The sequence below is a fragment of the Epinephelus moara genome, chromosome 7 (assembly GCF_006386435.1).
Source record: "Epinephelus moara isolate mb chromosome 7, YSFRI_EMoa_1.0, whole genome shotgun sequence".
NCBI classification, from domain to species: Eukaryota; Metazoa; Chordata; class Actinopteri; order Perciformes; family Serranidae; genus Epinephelus; species Epinephelus moara.
Window position 1 is genome coordinate 18342448 of NC_065512.1, and position 23306 is coordinate 18365753.

At 42.7% G+C, this 23306-nt stretch overlaps 1 protein-coding gene across 3 annotated transcripts in view; it reads right to left on the minus strand.

Annotated features, from left to right (window-relative positions):
• myo16 (myosin XVI) overlaps positions 1 to 23306 on the minus strand; it is a 148636-nt gene that overhangs the window by 33027 nt on the left and 92303 nt on the right. For all 3 annotated transcript variants that reach the window (XM_050048003.1, XM_050048004.1, XM_050048002.1), the window contains 9 exons: positions 22705 to 22776; positions 20826 to 20967; positions 20094 to 20166; positions 16095 to 16247; positions 13806 to 14006; positions 11639 to 11714; positions 10386 to 10582; positions 7887 to 7967; positions 5389 to 5594 (listed from right to left, as the gene is read on the minus strand). In XM_050048003.1, the coding sequence (XP_049903960.1) occupies positions 5389 to 5594; positions 7887 to 7967; positions 10386 to 10582; positions 11639 to 11714; positions 13806 to 14006; positions 16095 to 16247; positions 20094 to 20166; positions 20826 to 20967; positions 22705 to 22776 (1201 nt within the window). The remainder of the gene's footprint in view (positions 1 to 5388; positions 5595 to 7886; positions 7968 to 10385; positions 10583 to 11638; positions 11715 to 13805; positions 14007 to 16094; positions 16248 to 20093; positions 20167 to 20825; positions 20968 to 22704; positions 22777 to 23306) is intronic.

Genomic DNA, 23306 nt, shown 5'->3' on the forward strand with positions numbered 1-23306 from the left:
AAAAGGAAAATGGCGGTTCACAGGAGACAGCATGTGAGGAAAGGATAAGAAATCGAGTGAGAAAGAGCTGTGTGCAGACAGCGGTGTTGTCCACCCCCACCCCGCTGCAGCTCCCTCTTTGGCCAAGGCTGTGTTCATTCATTGGCCATGTCTGTGTTGAACCCAGTGGAGGAGAGAGGGAGAGAGATATGAATGGCACTTGGGCTGGGCTGACTGGTGTCTTTGTGAGTGGCAGCCACTCAAATTAAGCATGGCCGTAATGTATAAACAGCAGAACGGGGACACACGTCAGACAAAGGCACACTCAAAAGGTCTACTTGTATGAACACAAAACACTCACATGCAATGCACACAGACCAGTGCTCGCCTTACTGAGCAGAGCATAACAGTAATTTGATTACTTTTTATGTAATGTGTAGGATAACAATTTGAAATTCAGTAATCAAACTACATTGTCTTATTCCAAAAAAACAATGTTATTTCAACATTTTGAGGATTCAGCTTGTTTGCCCTTTTTCCAGTGGATGGAGTGTTGAGGCTTCACTGTAATAACATTTTCCGTGAGCAATGACTAATTTATAAAGAACATTCTTGAAGTAGCTTGCCCAACATCAACAGTTTCTGTATTGTATAGCCTTGTGTCGTACATCCGAAACATGAAACAATCATTTACTGCTCTCTGGTTAAAGGAGCTCTTTATGATCTATGATTCAGAGGTTGTCTACACACGGCTCTCAACATGGAGGTGGTTGAGCCAGGGGCTAGCAGCTAACAGAGCTAACAATGGTAACAGAGCTAGCAGTGTTAACCTGGGGGGAACTGGAGGTTTTGTGATGACACCATCAGCAATAATCGGCTGTGTGAGCACAGTGCAGAGCGGCAGTGGCGACAAGTTAGCATGTGGTATACACAAAGTTGGGGTTGGACTGAAACAACTGTAGGGTCCGGCTGTATACTGTACAATCCTCACACTGACTGGACAGCTGGTAAAACAGGGGAATTGAGGCCTATGTGTCAACTAACCTGCCACAAGTCTTAGCCGTGATACTTTTCATAATGTGTTTGTTGCTCTGTCACACCATGTCAGCCTGTCTAGTGTTACACTTTACTGTAAAAACCTGCAGGAAGTGTCTGAATACACCAAAGACACTCTCATCATGGGGCTTTTTTTAATATAAATATTACGGTTCTCTGGCCCATGTACTGACTACCATCCTGTATATGATATCACCAAACTCCTACCTTATGTTAGCTTCAGATTTTCAACACCTCTGGGATGCTACCATTTGGGAGAGAGATGAGTGGGAGTCATTTTTAATTACTCATGATGGACAAATGCTCGTCCATGGTTCTATTCTAGCCAGGGATCTTTGTTGCACGCCATACCTCTCCCCATCCTCTTGTTTCCTGTCTGCTTCTATATTGTCTGGTTCAAAAATGCCGAAAATGTTTACCACACCTGATAACTGCCGAGTTTAATGCCACCCTCGTGACTCTGCTGGTTAAGCTGAGGTGAACTAAGCTTTAAAAAATAACAGAGGCGATACTACACTTGTGCCTGAGTTTAAACACACCCAGACTCTTTTCAACTATTTATTCTGGAATTGGATACGTCAGATGTGGGGATTGGAGCGGTCCCATCTCCCTGCTCTTCCACTGACAATAAACTCTATCCACGCATGATGCAAAGAAACAACTTACAATACAACTGTACATCAAAACTTGTAGAAACCAGCCTGCAGTCTAAGATAAGCTGCTTAGGAGTCATATCAAAAGCACCTCAACCTATGTCTCACCAGTTCACTGGAAATACACACATGCTCTCACACAGTTTGGTTTTAATCCAGCATAGCAATGGTTAAATTTCCGCTTTTTGGCGACCAGCTGGTCCGTGTGATGCTTAGTTATCTGCCAGTCACACCCATTGCTAACATAGATTATCATACACACACACACGGCTTAAGAAACCGCTTTCACAAAACCCTCACAAGGAATCTTTCAATTACAGCTTGAACAATGACAACGTTGGCTCTACAAGGTATATCCATCAGAAACACAAGCGAGCTGGCGGCAGCTTATGGACGGGCAACACTACAATCTATATTGGATTCATTTCACCATTTGACATGGTTCTCCACATCCAATTCCCTGTTCAGGTTTTCTCACATGAATACCTATTATATATATGATTTTCGATTATCTATTTCTCTTGGTGTATGTTTTACCAGAAAATATTAAGTGTCAGACAATAAATGTAGCACACTTCAACCTCATGGGTTTTCATTTTACACGTTCTTCATTCCGTGAACAATTTCCCATTGTTCAGTCAATTCTTTGCACATTCCATCCTCTGCGTTTTAAATACAGTATAGCTCTTTTAATTTCAAAACAGATATATTTTACATATTATTTATTTTAAATTTCATATTTATGATTTTATCTTTTGCATTACTTGTATTGTGACCAAATACTACGGCAAGATCCTCATATATGAAAACCTACTTGGCAATAAATGTTTCAGATTCGGCAAACTTCCCTTTCTTTTTTACCTCCCTCTGTATCATTCCTGTTCTTTGCGAGAACTCATTACGAGCTGGTCAGATCAGATCAATGTATGAGAGGAGGAGCAGCTGATGCAGAGGCGCGTGAATGCAAACTTTCAGACCCAGTGCAATGAATGGTTAAGTTTCGCTCTCAGTATGCCTGGTGTTCTGCTGCTCCAGCTGTGCCAAGAGTGTGCTCTGTTCTCCCAAAGTGTGGTGCGATGAATAACCAAACGGTATACATGTATTCTAATAGCGCTCCTGATGAATGGTCCTGCTCCAAACTTTAAAAAGAATCAATACTTGGCGGCAGATGTTATCATGGCGGGCTCACACTAATAAATGAATGTGTGGGAAACCCTGAAGCTACATGCTAACATCAGTGAAACACGTAATCTGGTTGTCGATGTTGTAAATTTCTCCCTGATTTAGGACCACATTACTGCTGCAACATGTCTGGTTGTGTTTAAAAGCTTACAATGGTAATTTTTAAAACATGAGAATGTGCTGCCATACACAGTCATTGCCCGGCTCCAAGTACACTGCTACATGCAGCGACATGTTAATACCAGGAAAACATAAATCTTGGTTGCCAATGTTTTGTAATTTCACCCTGATTTGAATCATATTCCTGCTGGAACATGTCTGGTTGTCCTTAGAAGCTTTTGTCTGGGATTTTCCATGACAGAAACTGTAGCTTTTCTCCATTACAGTCATTCCTGGGCTGCAATGATGGTGCAGAGACACTGAGATACAGAGGAACTGTAAGCGCTGACCATCATTTTCGAAAGGGGGGGCTTAAAGAGACAGGTGCTAAAAATAAAGCATTTCAGACAGTGGGTGAATAACGGTGTTACAGCACAGACAGTATGAGGAAAAGAAAGTGTTTTTGACCATTAACGCATTTAAAAATGTTCCAGTATAATGCTGCGTTCCAGGCAAGTTTCTGAGCCCGTAAGTCACCACTTCAAGTCACGACTCACGACTTCATAGCGTTCCAGGCAAGTCACACCAAACTCTCAAAGCAACATGGCAGACCGTGCAGGGTTTATGTTTGTTTATGATCACTTCTGTCATCGAAGGTGCCGGCTCCTTCCTCATTTGAGCTAAATGGAGGAGGAGAAACGGCGCATAAGGTCACAGATGCTATTATACTTTTTATTTTACGTTATCTGTGTGTTTGGAAACGTATTTTGTATTGATTTATTCTTGCACTGGAAACTGGCTGTTAGAGCGGCTGCCAATAATGCTTTAACATTAGGGTTATTTTTTGTCTATTTCTCACCGTGTATCACCTGCATCAACACAGCATCCATGGGGGCGCCATTGTTGTTTAGAGGAGTAAGGTAATTGGTTTAGAGGGCTGTGTGACATCAGAAAGCATAACTGGGAGTACATCGATCTGGTACGAGTTCACGGGTGGTAAGTTACGGGTTTGACTGCCATTCCAGTGCACTTTTCACAGGTAGAAAGTTGTAAAAACACGAGTTGCAGTTTGCCTGGAACGCGCCATAAACCTAAAATAGAGTATGAACCTGAAAATGATCGTATTAGGTCACCTTTAATTTCACAGAATAAGAGCCACGGCCTTTGTTTTTTCTCAGCAGCAAAATGTTTCATTGTCTATGATTAACGCACAATAAGGAGAAGCCTTCATGCTTATGTCAGTTACGAAAATAAATACGATCTTTATTTATCACATTTTCCTTTTTGGGACATTTGGGGACACACACATCTACACTCTGTGTGTGTGTGTGTGTGTGGAGGGGGTGGGTATTATGAACGATGTTTACAGCGGGGTAGTGGAAACTTTTGGGGAGTCATGTGACCAGCTTTGTCCTCTCTTATTATCTGGCAGGAATGTTCATGTTAATCCCTTTATCCTCAAAAAGAGCAAGAGAGAGGCTGGGAGACAGACTGAGGACAGGAACGAGGGAGAGAAAGAGAGAAAGAGAGCGAGGGATAGAGAGAGAGAGAGAGAGAGAGACAGACAGACAGACAGACTTAGAGCTAAATCCTCTCCTCTCAGTATTCCACCGGTTCTCAGAATCAGAGGAACAGGAAGAGAAAGATCGAGACAACAGCCAAACTGAGAGGGATAGAAAGTAAGATAAAGAAGTGGTGTGACAGAAACACATTCTTTCCGAGTCTTAAAAAGATGGAGAGAAAAAAAAAAAGGCCAGTGAGATGGAGTCAAGGAGCGGTTTAAGTAGCGAACAGGGATCTTCCGCTTTGCAGGAAACCCAGGAACATAGTAAAAGAGAGTTAAAAAGGGAGGTGATGGGGAGAAATAATGACGAGCATTCAAGCGTGGGGGCGCGGAGACCTTACACACAACTGACTGATTAATGTGTGTGTGTTGGGCTGACATGGGAAATGTGATAGTAGCATTCATCAGCTGCAACAGACTCCCATCATACTCTAAAAAAGCCATTCGAGGTCACTTTGTCCTTCTGACAGTACGGGTTGCTTTAACAATGTGTGTCAATGCTAATGTGCCGGTCCGCATGTGAGCGCTTGATCCTGTATATTATATGCCCTCTCATTCATTTGCAGAAGTAGAGAAGACATCATGCTGTCAAGCTTTCGGCGTACTTTGACCTACTCGCCCTGTTAACTGACAGAGATCGCGGTGACCTGCTGGGAGCGTAACGTATCTGAACAACTAAGATCAGAGAGAGGAAGCAGAGCAATCCATCATCTTTAAGACCTCTCCCTTTGAGCTGAAAGAGAACAGAAGGCTGTGAAGTGAATGAATCAGCATACAGAGACTGAACAATAACTTCAGATGACGAGTTATGACAGTTACAGCGCTCTCAATTATGCAACATGCTCTGGCACCGACCTGCTGAGGAAGCCTGGGAAGGACAGGCGGACAGGGTATCCATAACGGATCATGCGCACCATCTCGAGCACCCCGATGTACTGCAGCTGGGTGGACACATGGAAGCTGTCAAAACTGTCTGGCTGACCACTGGCGTTGGGGCGCACACACTCCACAAAGTGAGGAGTGCAAGCGTGCAGCTTACTGATGACTTCTGACAGCGAGTTCTGAGAGAGTGAAAAGGAGAGGAGATACAATCGAATGCAATCACTGGTAATCATAACAGAACAGGCGATATCTTGTGCTTTGATTAACAACATGTATTGTGCTGTCCGTGCACATTAAGAACTAGCCAAGGGAAGGAAGGGCTCTTTGTCTTCCTCCTTTTGATGTTGTAGCTCGATTTGTGAACCACAGTGACTGGAGTGAGATCACAAAGTGTTTGAGACAAAGTGGTCTGATTTTTGGGGGTGTGTTTTGCCTCTGGAGGAAGCAAAAACACAAAGAGCTCTTTGCTCTTTCAGAGGGTGTGTGAGAGAGCTTTTCTCCAAGCCCTGAATTCACAGATGCTGCATCCAAGGTCACACAGACACACACGTATGCCCACATGTCTGCATTCACGTAAACGCTTGCATCTGTGTTTCTACCACTTTTCTAACTGACGTCAGTCTATGCTCTGCATTCCCTTAGGTACAATGATCAACACCTCGCCCCTCATCTTTGAACGTCACTGCCAGCATTTAGCATGCCGTCGTCCCCTCCAAACATGCGCATGCACACACACAAATGGGTGTACACACGGCACACAGTGGTTGTTGTTCATTGTTCATTCATTCATGTGGAGGGCTTCATGCTTGGCTTGGTACAGCATCATTCTTCAGCCCACTCTCTCCTTCCCTGCCATTCCCTGAGGGACTCGTCCACCACAAGCCCACAACTCTGATTGTGCAACACACTGCCTTCATTCAAGCCAAAGGTACTGCTTCTCTGCGCCACATTTCAGCCCCCTTGCGTCACCAGCAGACAGCGAACTATTTTTCCTCTAACTGAATATTATTGTTGCTTTATATAGTTATTAAAATCACAGTGCCTTGCAGAGATTTCTTAAAGCCAAGACTTTATTCACACAAAACCTGAAGTTTCATTAACAAATTCCTGCATTCATTTGAGATCTGATCCACACGTTTGCAGGCACTCTATGAAGGGAGCAGGTATCCAGTAAAATAAAGACAAAGATACAATGAACTAAGTTACACTTGTATATACTGACCTTTTCCTAACAGCTGAGGGCTGTTGTATACATACCGCAGTAGATGCTTGCTAATGATAATGACAAACACTGTTTCAGTGGTTTGCTTGGCAAGATGTAGCTTAATTCTTCTGTGCATATTTCTTTACTATTTTGCAGAGGGACTGTGAGACTTCAATAAACTCACTGCATCCACGCATTGGGCAAGAGGCAGGGCACAGTGTGGGCCAGGCGCTAGGCTATTACAGGGCTAAAACATTCTGACAGACAAACACATTCGACCTGCACGCCTTTGCACTGTGAGAGGAAACTAGTGTGCGAGAAAAAACCCATGCAGAAGACATTCATACTTCGCACAGGCAGAGTCCTGCACCCTGCAGATTAGGACCTTCTTGCTCTGAAGTGCTAACGAATGAGTCAACATGCTCATTAGACACAAATCGCTCTGTTGAGCTTGACTAAAGCCTGATTTATGGTAGGGCGCTCAACAGTTTTGATGAATGTCTCTCAACAGAAATTCAACGGTTGCGCATCATTTTCAATTTCAGCTTCAGCAAAAGCTTCGAAGTTGTCTCCTTGGTAAAACACCCTGCATTTTTTTTACAGTCCGAGACTATTTCTGTCGCCTACAGTCAGTAAGATGGGAAATAAAATCAATGAAAAATAATTACAAACAATGTTGATTTCTTCCAATAGAGCTGATTTGAATTGTGGTTCAGTGAATGTATCCTGTCAGTCAACCTGGTGAAGGCAGTTTGGTTGGCCTCTGTACTCTCAACTCCAGAGTAGCTGCGGTTGACACACGGCTGCTTCTGCTGACAAAGAAGCTGAGTGCAGGTTGGAGTCAGTGTGAACTGAAGACTATAATCTCCATGATATAACAAAAATCTCCAGGTGTACAACACTTTTTCTCTTGGATATACGTCATTTCTGTCGAGTGAACATCATCAAAAGTGTCAAGCACTCTACCATTTATCAGGCCTAACCTGGCTAAGCGGGCTAAACTGACTAGCACGCTACAGCTGATAGACAACAACTACTGTGTTGCAGAAACTTTCCGCATATCTACATAAATAGTCTGAATAAACAGACTACTCAGATTGTTGTGGTCACAGGATGTAACCTAATGTATGCTACATACAAACTGAACGTCCAGTACCAAACACTAACTGACTGATATGGAAAATAAAACCAAGCATGATGGTTTATGTCTCAGAGAATTAGACCTGACCCTGTCATACACTAGGGAATGGAGGGGACTGGTTCTTACCCTCAGCTGGACAGCCACTGTGATGGGCCCACAGCGCTCTAGTCGTTGGAGGAAGGAGCTCGAGCCTTTCTTCTTCAAGATCTGAAAGAGAAAACACAAAGAGGAAAAATTATGAGATAGCTCCGCGTCTTACTTCAAGTGGTCACTGAGGAATATGGAATAATTCCGACATAATCATTACATATTAACATCAAATTAGGCTGCATGGTTTGACTATAGATCAAAACATGAGACTTGAAAAACCCTTTTGTCTTGATTCTGTGGACGATTTTTGCAAAGCACACTAAAGAGTCCCATTAGACCACTTCTCTATCAGTCCCATTTATTCTGTTTCATGTGCTTTTCAGCCCAACCCGGCCCACGGCATTTATCGTCTTCTATTGTCTTTATTTATTGTCTTACACCCAGTATAGCACTGCAATATTACCTAATGTTACCGTATAAGGCTGCTGGGACAGATCTGGGAGGTCAAAGGGGTCTTATGTAAGCCTGTTCTCTCGATGGCTAATGAGCCACAGAGACAGCAAGCAGGACCCCCAGGAGGTTACACAACCAGCAGGCCTTTCCAGTCACATGTGCACCACCAGTACAACATGATTTCTAAAACATTAAATTAAACGGAGACGGAGATAGAGAGAGGGGAGAGGAGGGACTGAAAAAAGAATATTCAGAATATCTTTATCAGTTGTGTGATTTGTGGTTTTATGATTGTGTGTCATAGAAAAAGTATGTGATCACATGACTGTGCGTGCATGCATGCTTGTGAAGTCTCTATCTGAAGCAAATCCAATTCCCAGAGGTTTATATATAGCACTGTGGTGGGAAGTAGCTTAAATTAGACTTTTTTTTTGTGCCAAAAATACCATCCCTGTTTTTTCATTGATCAGCACAGCAGTCGGTTGTTCTGTTGGAACAAAGAGCTTGTGACTGATTGTCACTGATTGTGTTTGTTCAGCTCATTAATTCCTATATTTTATTACCCAGTTTTAAAAGCTTGTATGAGCAATGCACCTTTTGAGCATCAATTGCAAAATGATAATATATTTAATAGCCAGAAAATTAACATGGTCTTCAACATCCTTTGATGCTCACATGTATTTATATTGCTATAAATTCATGAATCAGTACAACTGCAAAATATCCAATGTATTTATTTTAATTTGCTTGTTATTATTATTTATGTGTTTTATACACCCTGCGTACGAACGGAAACAAAGGAAGAAAAACCTACTGCTACAAACATTTATATACATCGGAATATATACACTCATGCATGCACACGCAAATACTAACATCCACATAGGCTATAAATTAACTTAAAGGGGCGTTAGGGGGTTTCGTGTGTTTCTGTTTCTCATTGAAGATGTGGGCGATAGGCTACGTTTATTTGTTTTCCCAAGCTCTGTCTCTGTTCATTTGCAGCTTATTTTGTCATCTGAGTTTAAGTAATTTCATGAATTAATTAATGGCTTCCTATGTCATTCATCTGTGTAAACAAATGTCTTTTATACTTGGTCTCTTCGTTTCTAACTATATGTGTTATCCTCTTCATTTCTGAGATTTCCTGTATGGTCTTCCGTTTTTGAATTAATGGGCCTACGGAGTTTCAGCCTACTCCTTGTGATTTGCATCAGGGCCTTGACTGTCTCAAGGTCTTGTTCAGACTGCCAGCCCAAATGGCTTCTTTTTGGCATATCTAGATTGTATCCAGAGTGATTTTAGGAAATCTGGACAGCAAAAAACGATGCGAGATGCGCTTTTTGCAAATCTGATCCACACCACATTTGGAGGTGGATTGAAATGCGATTCCAATCGGATTTCTACAGATGTGTCTTAGTCTGGACGCTCTGGATGCTTGAATTGGATCTCAAAGTGTCTTTGAACACAGCACAAAAAAACAACATCAAATCCAGAGTGATGGAAGTGCTGATCTGATCCATGCTACTACCAGCAAAGTGCTAAAGAGGACAACATGAGCAACAACAGTCTGTGGACAGACGGAAAACTAAATTGTTTCGGAGGACCTTTTGTTCTCATGCTTCCACGTTGGAAAGCTGTATCACCAGCGTTGTTATGTAGATGCTGTGATGACGCCTGCGTTGTCATCATAGTAAGCAGATAGGTTGATGTCTGGACACACAAATCCAATCTGACTGCTTCCAAATAACAGAGTGGACAGTCTGTCTTCACAAAACACAGGCATTCCACTGGGACTCTTCCAAGGAGACAGGTGTTTGGAACTGTGTGAACTTTAAGTGAAGTTATTTTAAGGTATGTCGTCACCATGTTTCTTTTTCCTAACCCTAACCACAGCAACTTTACTTGCCTAAATTAACCTCTGTAACTTTACAGTGAGGACGTAAAGGACGCTAATTCGTAGGATATCTTATGAACTGTTGTATGAGGGTATGTTGACTATTGAGTTGGCCGTAGCTATTGCAACAGCAGACTTGCATGTGTGGCTCATGCACTCACCCCTCTGTGAACAGTGTACTATACCTTGGTAAGGTCATGGTACCTCCGGGGCTGTTGGTGAACAGTGTTGGCAGTGACAAAAAAGGCTGATGGCATCCTGTGGAGCAACAGGGCAGCTTTAGGCCCCCTTAACCCAGCACGGCTCTGGGCTGCTGGCAACAGGGAACCAGTCTGAGTCAGCTTGGACTGGAAGAGCTGCTGGAGTAACACACTCTCGCTGGCTGCCGGGCACAAAGCACATACAGAGGAAGAAAGAGAGAGAGAAAAGAAGGAAAATGACGATGAAAGAAGCAACAGCATTGGTGGAAATAAGGGGGTGGAGGGGAGTAAGGAAAGGTGGAATGAACAGATAGACAGAAAGAAAGGAAGGAAGGAAGAACAGTAAGGAGGATGTAAACAAGGACGGAAAGAGGCATCAGAGGAGGAGTGAGGGAGGGGAGAAGGAATAAAGTTGGGCTCCATGTAAACAATCAGTCAGGCAACAAGAGGGGGTGGACCATGCCACTCGACAACACGTGGAGCGGTCCACAACAACAATGAGCTCATTCAGAAAGCCAAACAACATGTGTGTGAACGTGGGTGTGTGGCTTTCATCTGAAAGGCTGGGAGAGAGGGAGAGAAAGATGGAGAGAGTGAAAGGGGAAAGGATGATGGCAGGTAGGCGTACCGAGCAAAGGAAAACAAACACGAGTCCTGGACTCATTTAAGGACTTAATTACACACAGCTCCGAGGGTAATTGTCTTTTCATTTAAAGCAATCACTGCCACCACCTGAATATAGACTTACATAGATCCCTCTGCACTCCGGTTAGCTTAAAGGCTTAAAATTAAAGTGGGGAGGGGATGACATCCGTAAGAAGTGACCACGCAGTGCGTATGCCAGTGTGTGGGGCTGAATGGCAGCGGCGCATCAACTTGGTCAGATGGAGGGACAACAGCCAAGTGTGAGTGAAGGGCTAGCCTTCAGAAGATTAGCCTCATCATGGAAATTATAGCAATTAGGCTGCTGGATGGGAGGCTAGCCTGGCAGCCACACAACGACTGCCTGTGTCCTGCTAACCACAACACCCCACATCTGGCACCTTCTATAGACAATATACACACAGACGGTGCTGTCTGCTGCATATGGGATGAAACACACACGCATACAAACACCACCACACTTAGACAAAGAGTGGTTCTGTGTGCTGTTGGTTTAAACAAGAGTGCATCTTTGTGATCAAGTGTGCTCTGACGCCACAATGTGCTCATGGCCGTGTTATTCATTGGGTACTTACACTTCATCGTAAACAGGAGATTCTGAGGGAGGGAGTCCTTGTTTCTTGTGAGCGATCCTGTGAGGTCATATGAAATCTGAGGGAAAAACAAATCATACATTTATACAGTGTGTTTAATCACATAGGCAACAGAAAATTAAAAAAAAAAATACTAGTTAGATTGACCTTTTTAAAAGCACCAAACTAGCTTTTGTTGCTATAAAATGTGGTGGCATAAAACAGCAGGGTTCCCACACCTTCTTAAAAATCAAATTCAATGACTTTTCATGGACTTTTCAGGCCCAGCTCCCTCAAATCAAGGACCTGACACGTCACAGTTTGGATGTGTCATGGATCAAGGTTACTGATACAACAGAGAATATTTGCACTGAGAAGTAGCAGGCTTTACAGAATCTAACATTCTTGCACAAAATATATAAATTCAAGCACTTTCACTTACTTACAAAAACTTCCAAGGCCTTGTTTTTTATTTTAACCTCAAATTCACAAACTTTAGAGCTTTTCAAGGAGCCTTGGTAACCTTATTAAAAAAATATTTTGCTGAAAAACCTTCATCTTCTTGTATGTGGTGACAGAATATCTTTTTTTTTTTTTTTTTTTTAATGTCACATTGAGCGTGGACAATCGCCACCTCGTCTTCTAAAGAAAATCATTATTCAAATTATGGCAACAATGGCAGCTCAATTTTCCCCCAGCGTAGTGCTTGTTAGGAACGATAAATGGAACTATTAAAGCAGGTTTTTTAAATCAAGTGTCGCCTATTTTTTCAATCTCAATAAAAGACATCTTTATTTTTGTCACTGGTTAACTGGCTTTAGAAAAGTCAGGAGGTTTCTGATGTAGAGAGGAGACAGCCTACAGTCACATGTTTGCCACCTTTGCACAAGCACGATATAATCTATAGCAAATCTTATTTTTTAATCATTTCTTACCTGTAGGGAAAATTAATTTGTTACATAGACAAGTTTAGACACAATGTTGACTCAATAAGCCAGTTTAATGTTAATTAATAGCTTTAGATAAAAGATGATGGATCTAATGTTTGTGCTCAGATTTTAGATTGCACAAGGTTCCTACACAGTATGGAAAAATATTAAAATTTGATCTGAAGTAATTTTCAGGTTTGAATAAGTATGCAAAAAAGAAAAGAGGGTGTGGAAAAATTGTGTTTTCAGACTATTGCCCCCATTCTGTATTTTTTTTTAACAAATAATTCCAATTTTCCAAAAATGAACTAATCATACAAGCACAACACAGCCAGTGCAGCCAAAATGTTTACCACTGTGTGAGACAGTGGGGGCTATAGCACGCTCGATGTTGTTGAAACCAAGGCAAGAGTGGTGGCGTGCACAGGAGCAACAACAGCTTTTTCCTATGTGGCTTATTACTAAACCAAACCTGGCAACAAATTAGTTTGAAAGAAAACGTTGCAATATATTTAAACTGCCCATGTATATAGCATCACAAATAACCAAACATTAAGCTTGTCTGAATATTTATGAGATATTCAGTGGTGTAGTTATCAGGGAAGTAAATGGACAATCTTTTCTGTGCAAGGAAATCTTTGTGGCTGTGTTCAGCTTGGTTTCCATGGACACAGGGAATAAACAAGCTGCATGGATGCCATGAAAATTAAATTAAGTTTTTCAACTTATTTTTGGTTCTTGTTTATAAAACAGACTATTACAGACATGTTATTTATTCAATAAGAAAATAATACAATATTTGGGTAGTAAAGGTAGCACCCATTAGTCTACTTCCCCTTTGGGCAAAGATATTTGAAAGAGGAATGGTGTCCATCTCAGCGGAGAGGTGTGGACTCAATGGTCACGAGGGATTATGGAAATATGGTCTGAAAAATCTACAGAGAAGTGTGGAAATTTGAGTCTGAAAAGTATGGAATTTTAAAATGGAAAATATGTAGGAACCCTAATTTTAGCAGTGGAGCACAGGGGGTCAGCTTGATAACTTCTTCTGTGTATTATCTGCATTATTGTTACATTAAGTTGTCATTAAAGTTCACAATTTTCAGTACTCTGTGCTGTAACATGGTGGTTGATCCACTGACCAGTTGCCTTTTAGAGGTCATGATATAGTTTTTATGTTATTCTGCCCAGCCCCACCAAATCTAAATACACAGATACATGTTTCTGTAATACACACAGACCTGTCCAGCATAGTGGCTGACAGTGAATGCTGGTCCCTGGTCTTTGGGTGGGGGATTTCCGTTGCCATCCTTCGTCGTGAGCGAGAGACCGTGAGTTGGATTGGAGTCAAGCTGGGTCGACAGCCTCTTGTACAGGGTCTGCTCTGATGGCCGCAGGCTCTGGCTCTCCTCATCTAACACACACAGCAGTCCCTGAGGCCTCTGGAGGAGGAACAAGCAGAAGCTCTCGTGTTATTTAGGGTTAGTCGTGTTCACAAAGCACTTTTGATAATAACACTACTAAATTGTTTTGATCGTGACATTTTTGTTGATCCCTGTAGGGTAGAGTTGTCCCTCTGATATCAAATAACTTCAGTCATCTTCCTCTTTTTAGATGTTTTGGGCATTTTGTTCATTATTGAAAGAGAGTAAAGATAGAGAGGGAACACGGGATGAAAGGGTACCATGCAATTAAGGTCAACCAGGGTCATACTGCAATTTAATGGTGCAAACCTTAAGCACTGGCCTATCACCAGTCCTACCAGCTATATTCAGATTTGAGTTTATGTTTTTACATGACCAGTTTTCACACTAGGGGTGTTCCCAACTGAGAATTTATATAGTTGAATCTTATTGGTCAGGATTTATGGATTTATTTTTCAATTGGAAGCGTTCCATCCAGCGCTGTTTGTTGTGTGTAGGTGGTGTGAGTGTAGGTGCGGCACTGCCCATAGTACTGAAACCTGAAACGTAAAGAAGGAGATCGATAGACGGAGAGAACACGTCACATAGGTCAGTTTCTTAACCTGCTTGCTTTTTGTGGTTTTAAATGCAACTTTTGGCCCTGCAAGAGGCAAGCAGCTGTTTCTATGCGCCTCTCCCTGCTGATTTTGACAGAGAATCATTCACAAATTTAAAAAAAGATTTAGCGCTCTGCTAGTTCTATGCTCTCATGAATGATCTGATTAATACATTTACACATAAAAAGGCTATATATCATGGTTTATAGGGCAAAACCAAGCAGTTCTATTTTAAATCAGAAATTTGGCACCCAGTCTGAATGGAATGATCCACATTTTCCCACCACTGCAACGATTCGACTGGCAGGCTCCTTAGATCGAACTGTAGGACTAATGGTGGTCACCCCTACGAGTCTGTAATGCAGCTGTCGATCATGTCAATCAGGGTGCCTGATCTGCATTAAGACCATAGACTATGTAAATAATGGATGTAGTTACCGTGACGTCACCCATGGGTTTGTGGACTGCTGTTTTGAAGCCTTGAGTTTAGCATTTCAGCTGTTGCTCCCTTGTTTTTTTGGAGTCAGAAGTCACCATTTATGGGGGAGAGGTTGGAGCTGTAGAGGAGCAGCCCCACCCTTAAATTTACTAACTTTGGTCCTAATAAAAATGTAAAAAAAAATTCACCCCCTGTGCATTTATCATGAAGGGGAAATGAGCTATAGGGACGAAAACCTGTTTTTGTACCAGGCCAATCACATGTTTCTTTCTGCTGTAAAGTTGGGCACTTCAACATAGGTGTCTATGGGAATGTTTTAGATATTTCTTAGGGCTTTTTTGCCTTTAAATGATAGGACAGTTGCTAGTGTGAGGGGAGAAGGAGAGGAGGTTCAGCATGCAGCGGAGGGCAAGCAGAGGGCTGCAGGCCAGAATTGAACCCATGGCCAATGCGGTAAGGACAAGGCCTTTGTACATGGGCCAAGTGCTCTCCTAGGTGAGCTAATAAGTGCCCCAGGAAATTTACCCTGTTTTGGAGCCAGCCTCAAGTGGCCATTCGATGAACTGCTGTTTTTTGCTTCATTTTTCATGCCCAGAGGTTGCTGCTTGGGTGAAGCAGTCAAACTAGGCAAAGGTGATTCAAAATGAATCAAGATTCTGTTACTGTATTGGTTATTTTCCCCCTTAAATGATTTCAGAAATGTATTTTAGTGTACTGTTTAGCTGTAAAATGACAAGCAGTGATTGACAGCTGCTCTAGAGACTCCTCAGCTCCGATCAGGTGATTTTGTTCACGTTTATTGAAATCCTGCTAAGGCCATTAGAAGCACAAGGAGAAGGCAAAGGACTTATGATTTTTCAAATAGACTATCTGCCTCTTGTGCTACTATCAGGATAAAGTGACAGGTTCAGAAAATATGACTAAAAGTTTTTTTTTAAACAAAAGTTAACTTCTACATCTTTAAGCCATGTGATTTTAATGCTTTTGTCAAAGCTCTGTGTGGGCCTTGCAATGTTGAAATACATCATGACACATCAAACTGGACTGGTCCAGACCAGCAACACACAGCACCTGAAGAAAGAAGTCCAAAACAGCTGGCTGGTTGCCAGGGGAGCATGGGGTCTCCATGGCGATGCCCTCCTGCAGACACTCAGCCTGCTCCTGCTGGAATAGCACCTCAGAGACGTACTGCCTCAGCCGCTCGTTGGTCATGTTCACGCACAGCTGGAATGTACACAACACACAAACACATTCAACCTGTAAACACACACTTTAGTGCACGTCATGAAATTCCTCCTCAGAGACGGGCGGCGCTGTGTGTTTGTTTTGAAAGCAAACAAATGTACTCAAATACAAATCAAACACATGCTGCTGTGGCACCAACGGTGAGGTCAATGGGGCATGAATGAACCGACTACTCGTATAACACACCTGAGCCCAAAATGATGAAAGCTGTTTACAGGGATGCCTCATGCATGGTATACAAAATAATGGATGTCCCTATGTAGGGTCTTTATCTCTCCCAATATAATACGGACAAAGTGTTCCTGCTGGGACACATGAACTCTTCCTAACCCAGAAATCACAGCGAAGCAAATGGGTTTGCCTGGCATGTAGAGCTCTGGAGGGGGAGGCTCAAGTGTGACTTGTCACATTGATGTAGTGAGAAGGAACACAGAATATGAAGAGGAACAACACAGGACAGCAGACTTGTTTAAACTTCTCCTGAACCCAAATGTGTCACAGAGCAGAATACAAAAAAAGTCTTAAAGTGTTGTAGTCTAGGAATGAACTTGTCATTCTTGTACTGTGTCCCTCTTTTCAACCCGAGATCTGATGCTTCTATCTTTTGTAGTCTTAACGTCATGGCATCTTACACGAGAATAGATGCCAGACAGATGTAGCCATGTGATAAAAACATGAATCTTGTAGGCTGACAAATAAATTGAAAGTGAAAGTATTGATGCTGTGCTCAAATAAAGCCTGCAGCCCTTAGCTTTGGGGTGATGTTGTTTATCCAGTCACAGAAGGAACTGAATGTTCATTTGGTGGTGTGGAAATAAATGAACAGTTTTTCTCTTTGGGCGCTGTCATGTGATTGTTACGGAACAATGCCATGACCCACATTTTCTTGCAGCCCGCTGATTGAGAGGTGCTGATCTAGAGGTGTGTTGTGCTGCGGTGCCGTCGGCTGTGGTCCTGTTTTTCTTTCATCCGTGTTTGTCTTTTCTTTGTCTTCAAGCTAGTTGAGTATATTAAAGGCTTAGTCCCAGCAGGTGGTTGATTGAGTTAGCTCATTAGCAAAGTGCTGAGCAGGTACAACACACCCCTGACAAACACAGCTCTAATTAACAAGCACTAATGACCCTGATCTTGCTGCGCATGTGGAGCCTGTCTGTGTACGTGTCTGAACGTGTGTACAAATATATCAAAAGTGTGAGGGCTCGTTTGTCACTGACGTGCCACATCTACTGTAAGAGATCATTGAGTTTGTTTATCCAGACCTCGCTCCTCCTCTTCTCTTGTCTGTGGGTGGCGGGTAATGTGTGTGATTTGAACGGGCTGATTATTAATAGGCAGCTCAGACAGCAGCAACAATGGGGAAGATGTCTGGGGGACAGAGGCGGGCGATGCCACCGCCTGCCAGAGACAGCGTCGCCTTTTTTTTTTCCCTTCCCAGTTTTGTTAGCCTCCTCCCCTCTCTTCCCCTTCTGGCACTTGCACTCTCCGTGACCCGAAGGAGGAAAGGTCACGCAATCCCTCGCTTCCACTTGGATTAGAGGCCATCCAGGGGAAGACTAACTCCACGGACATCTCATCGCCACACACACACGCAAACCAAAGTCACACACAGGCACGCAAGCAAAGACAAACACACACTGGCCTTAATAAAAGCTGGGGGGAGATTGGGAGTTCAACATGGGGGAAACATAAGCTCTGGGTAGCAGAAATAAGCATTTAGCCTCCTGAGTACCATGACTTAAACCCCCAAGACACCCTACACACACACACACACACACACACACACACACACACACACACACACACACACACACACAGATAGTGATATACAGACTTGTCATCCTGGTCCCTGCTGGTCTTACAAAGGTTTAGCCTATTAACAATGAATGCTTGATGAGCACATGATTTACAGATTTACAGCCCATAACAGGTGAGCTGCAGAGAGACGCACAGGTTGTACTCTGTACACTACGCAGTGTAATCACACACACTGACATAACGAAAACAACCAAGCATCACAGACACCCTGATCCATCTGTGTGCATAGTACGTACAAAAGCACACAGCAAAATACACAAACGTCTACACATGAGGGGTGGAGGAAAAGACAACAGAAGAAAGAACAGAAAAACAGAAAATCCAGACTCCTATTTTTTATGAATCAAATCAAATTCCCACATTTGAAAGATCAATTCCTGTAAAAATGTCACTGCTTCTCAGTAAACACACTATTTTGTGCAGTCACATGTAGATGTTGTATGATTTGTATGATGCTTTGGAGAAGGAAAAACTATGTTAGCCAGTCTGAAACTTGTTAGATGCAGGATTTCACAGCCTCTCTTGGAAGAAGGAGCGATTAGTGTGCTACTGTCAGGCTCACACTTTAGTGCACTGAGCTGTAATACAAGATGGATTTACTGATGAATATTAAACACTTCTACCAAAACACTGACAAAGACTTTCTTTACTTTGAAAAATGTAGGTAATTTCATTGATGCCGGTAGTTTTAAGTGATAATATGAACAATGCAGCCCAATGTGACAAATGTTTAAGGGACAATTCACTCCAAAATCCTTCTTATCTGTAGTGTTATTTATCAATTTAGATTATTTTGGTGTGAGTTACCAAGTGTAAGAGATACAGTATCAGCCACCGATATGTCTGCCTTCCCTCAATTATCATGGAACTAGATGGCACTTGGCTTGTGGTGCCCAACATGCCAAAAAAAACAAAACAAACAAACACAACAGCAATGTCTCTTTCCAGAAACCATGTCCTGATTACTTAGGATAACCCACAGACCTTGTTGTGAGCCGTTTCATGTCGGAACTATTTTCTTTCTACTGAACTACACCCACAAACCGCATCACAGCGCGGAAGGAAGCGTCCATCTACTGCTAGCTCACCTAGCATCACTGAGCTAGCTAACATTACAACTCAGCCAAGGAGGACGCCATTATCTCCCGCTGTCACAAACACGAGCCTCTCGTTCATGAGTAGATGCATGACCTCCCGCGCTGTGATACGGTTGGTGGTTGTAGTTTAGTGGAAGGAAAATAGTTCCTACATGGAACTGCTCACAACATCAAGTTTCATCTAGTTCCGTAATATTCAACAGAAGGCAGACATCTCTACAGCTGATATCTCCAACACTTGGCAACTCACACCAAAATAATCTACACTGACAAATAGCACTACAGGTAAGAGGAATAAAATATAGTTTTGATTTTGGGGTGAACTGTCCCTTTAATTATTCTTCAAACAAAAACAGTTTGGAGCAACTTTATTTGAAGATTTGATTTCGAAAGAAGGACAAACTGTGATTTGTATCATGACCCCAAAAATCTTAACCAAAACTCTTTCATCTAAAAATAAGATTCTCACATACATGCTCACACACACTCAAACACACACACACACACACACACACGGTCTGAAGGTCCCCATTACTCCAACATCTCACACACAGAGCAGTCATTGTGTCAGCCGTCAGTTCATTTGAGGACAGCTGAAAATCACGCCACAGTCAGCCACAGACCTCATCTCATTCATTACAAGTACAGACTAAAACGTCCGGGCTAAAATAGAGAACAGTCCCAAATATTTTCGCAATTTGATTAAGATCTGTTTGAAACTACAATATCACATAGTGTTCAGAGGGATTTCTATTGCCCCAGGATGGCCTTCTGAGCCAATGACGTTAAACGGGGAATGCCTTAAATGCATTTGGCTTGATTAGGAGAAGCAACCTGTGGGCTTCAAGGGAAGATGAACACAGGGGGGACTCATGGGGTTGATGAGAATCTAATCAAATAAGCATATTCCCACCTGCTCAAATCCATTCCTCTGAAATTCTTCAAACCCAAAGACGTCTAAGATCCCAATTTCCAAGGCAGGATCACTGAAAGAGAATAACAGACAGACAGCATGCATTACGTTACACCACTTTTACTCCAGCATCAGTGAGAGAACTTGTTTGCTTGCTTGCGTCACTGACAGGAATTATGTTTGTGTGTGTCTGAAGGAGGTGTGCCAGCATAGTGAGTACTATGGCTGACAAATTTATTATGTCCTGTGGTTGGTGTGTCAACAAGGCAAAGCACAAACACATTCCAGAAGATGGAGCATGGGTTATCTGACAGACTGCGATAAGACTTCACAACATCAACAACACCAAGGATTCCATTGGTCTCCACCTAAGAGAGTGCGTGAGTTTGTATTTAAGATTTTTGTGTGTGCAACCTTCACATAAACCTTGGGTGTGTCCTCCATCTCTACCTTGTTGCTCAGTATTTTCCATTTCGTGCATGTCATGCAATGTAAATTATTACAAACCTCTATTCAAAGCTATGCGTCATGTCACGATATCAGTGTTGTCACTCCGGAGGCCCTGAATGAGAGACTGCACTCGTGTGATGACAGATACACTACATTGGTAGTGTTTGTGATAACAGTTAGCAATGCCCTGGGTTTCCACAGAAATTCATCTGAAGAAAAAAAAAAAAAAAAAAAACTCCTTGGAACACACACATGCACACAGAAACACACACACAGCTGTACCCTATGCTGTCATCCTGTCCCTGTAGGTAGTCGTTGGCGCTGTTGACCAGATAGCTAAAGAGGCGTCCGTAGATGGCCTTGGCGAGCTGGTCTTTGTACTGTTCCGACATCTCCACTGTGTGGCGCCGAGTGATCACGTCACCTGACACACAAGGGACATGGCAACACGATTTCTTAACATGTCAACCGATAGCACAATGATAGTACAGTATTTATATGGTTTATTTTTTGGATATGTCCCAATGCATGCAAAAGATTGATACATTCCCATTTTTAGCTTATCTCAGCATCTGTACACATATTGGCTGAGAATTTGCAGTACCAATACTATCCAGTGATGCTTATTCCACTGTAATTATTGATGTAATCTAAAAAATAAATGCTGTACTGTTGCCATTGTATCAGTTGTCCACCAGAGAGCATCTATGAAACTATAAAATGTCTTTCACTGTACAACCCTGGTCACAACAAGGGGTCCTTTAAACACATGTTTATGTTAAAGGGACATTTCACCCCCAAATCAAATGTACATACTTTTTTCTCTTGCCTGTAGTGCTATTCATCAGTTGTTTTGGTGTGAGTTGCAGAGTATTGGAGGTATCAGCCATTGAGATGTCTGCCTTCTCTTAAATATAATGGAGCTAGATGGCACTCAGCTTGTGGTGCTCAAAGCGCCAACAAACATTTGTAAACCTCAACATAAATGTCTCTTTCAAGGGATCATAACCCAGTTGCTAAAGATAATCTACGGACTTTGTTGTGAGCAGTTTCACGTAGGAACTATTTTTCTTCTACTAAACTACAACCGCCAAGCGTGCACCTACTAATTGGGAGGCTCACTCTTCTTGGTTGAGCTGTAACTTCAGCTAGCTCAGTGGTGCTAGGTGGGCTAGTAGTACTGTAGATGCATGCTTCCTTCTGTGCGGTGAGACAGTTGGTGGGTGTAGTTCGGTGGAAAGAAAGTAGTTCCAACATGAAACTTCTCGCAAGCAGGCCTGTGGATTAGAGCTTAGATCGGGCCCAAAATAATCCAGCCCAACCCCACCCGAGTCCGTGCATGTTCTGTCCGAGCCTGGCCCATCCCGTCCCTTTAACCGTAATTATGAGGCCGAGCCCGGTTTAAACCCGGCATCTTTTTTAAGGATACGAACGTGGACACTGAAGGCTGACTCTCGTCTTTCTTTCCATGGCAAGCCATCGTCATGTACCTCTTAAGTGTTGAGGTCCCCGTCTTTTTGCTGTCATATACCAGCATCGCGCTGCACTTGGTGCACTCGACGAAGCCGACACACACTTTGTCACCGTTGACAGCTCACATGTGCGCGGCCAGTGGCGCTGCCCCTTTCTTTGAGCACCACAAGCCGAGTGACATCTAGTTCTCTTAATAAGAGGCAAACATCTCTAGGGCTGAGATCTCCAATACTCAGCAACTCACACTAAAACAATCTAGATTGATACAGCACTACAGGTATGAGGAAAATATGTGTTTCTGATTTGGGGGTGAACTGTCCCTTTAAAAATATAAATATAAGCCAATATATTGTGTACAGTTTTTTTAAACCCTTCAATATGTATATCTTTATCAGCCTCAAAAAGTCTTTCCTCCTGACCATCTGGAGCTATTATTGTTACAGAAAATACATTTTTTCCCAATGCGACTTTTCCCCATCTATTTTCCCCAATTAGGAAAATGTGATTCTACCACTACTGTAGTCCCACATAAACACATTTGACTGACATTACTGTAATGAAGACAGCATTGAGGTTTTTCCCCTACAAGTCTTTGCATTGGAAATCACTCCAGTGATAATCTGGTGAATCTGCTTATGTGCTTGGAATATGTAGGGCCAAGTGATGGCGAAGGCTGGTGAGTGGATACCTTTGAAGTACTGGACGTCAGAGGTGAGGGCGGTGCTTAAGTCACTGGAGCACACCTGCAACAATCCAGCAACTGTGCCGAGGAAGATAGAAGAGGAAGAGGCGGGGGAAAATAACAGGCAGAATTACTGACAGTGACATCAAACATCAAAATAACAGCATTAATCATGACATGTGAGGATGTGCGTGTCAGAGAGGTAGCGCTGATAACATTCCAAAAATAGATGTGTTCTGTCTTGCTCTGACGATGATATCATGCTGCCGGCACAACAAGCTCTGCTTCAGATCACTCCTGCTTAATCGATCAGTAGGGCTGGCAGCAATTAGTCATCAGTGGATTTCTGAGCAGAACACATAAACAAGCAGCAGAAACAAGGTGACAGCGGCCCAGAATCCCTCTGCTGACATCACTAGCCATGACATCACATCCCCCTGACAACGACTGTCTCCTTCCCGTTCAGGCACTGCCGTCATTTGTTTACCATCTCACTAAGGTCAGGGGTCACAGGAGCAAATGTAGCAGTTGCATAATGAGGGAGCAAGAGAAGGAGAGAAACACCAGTAGCGGGAAATTGGGTGTTAAAGAGGACTCTTTTCTCACTG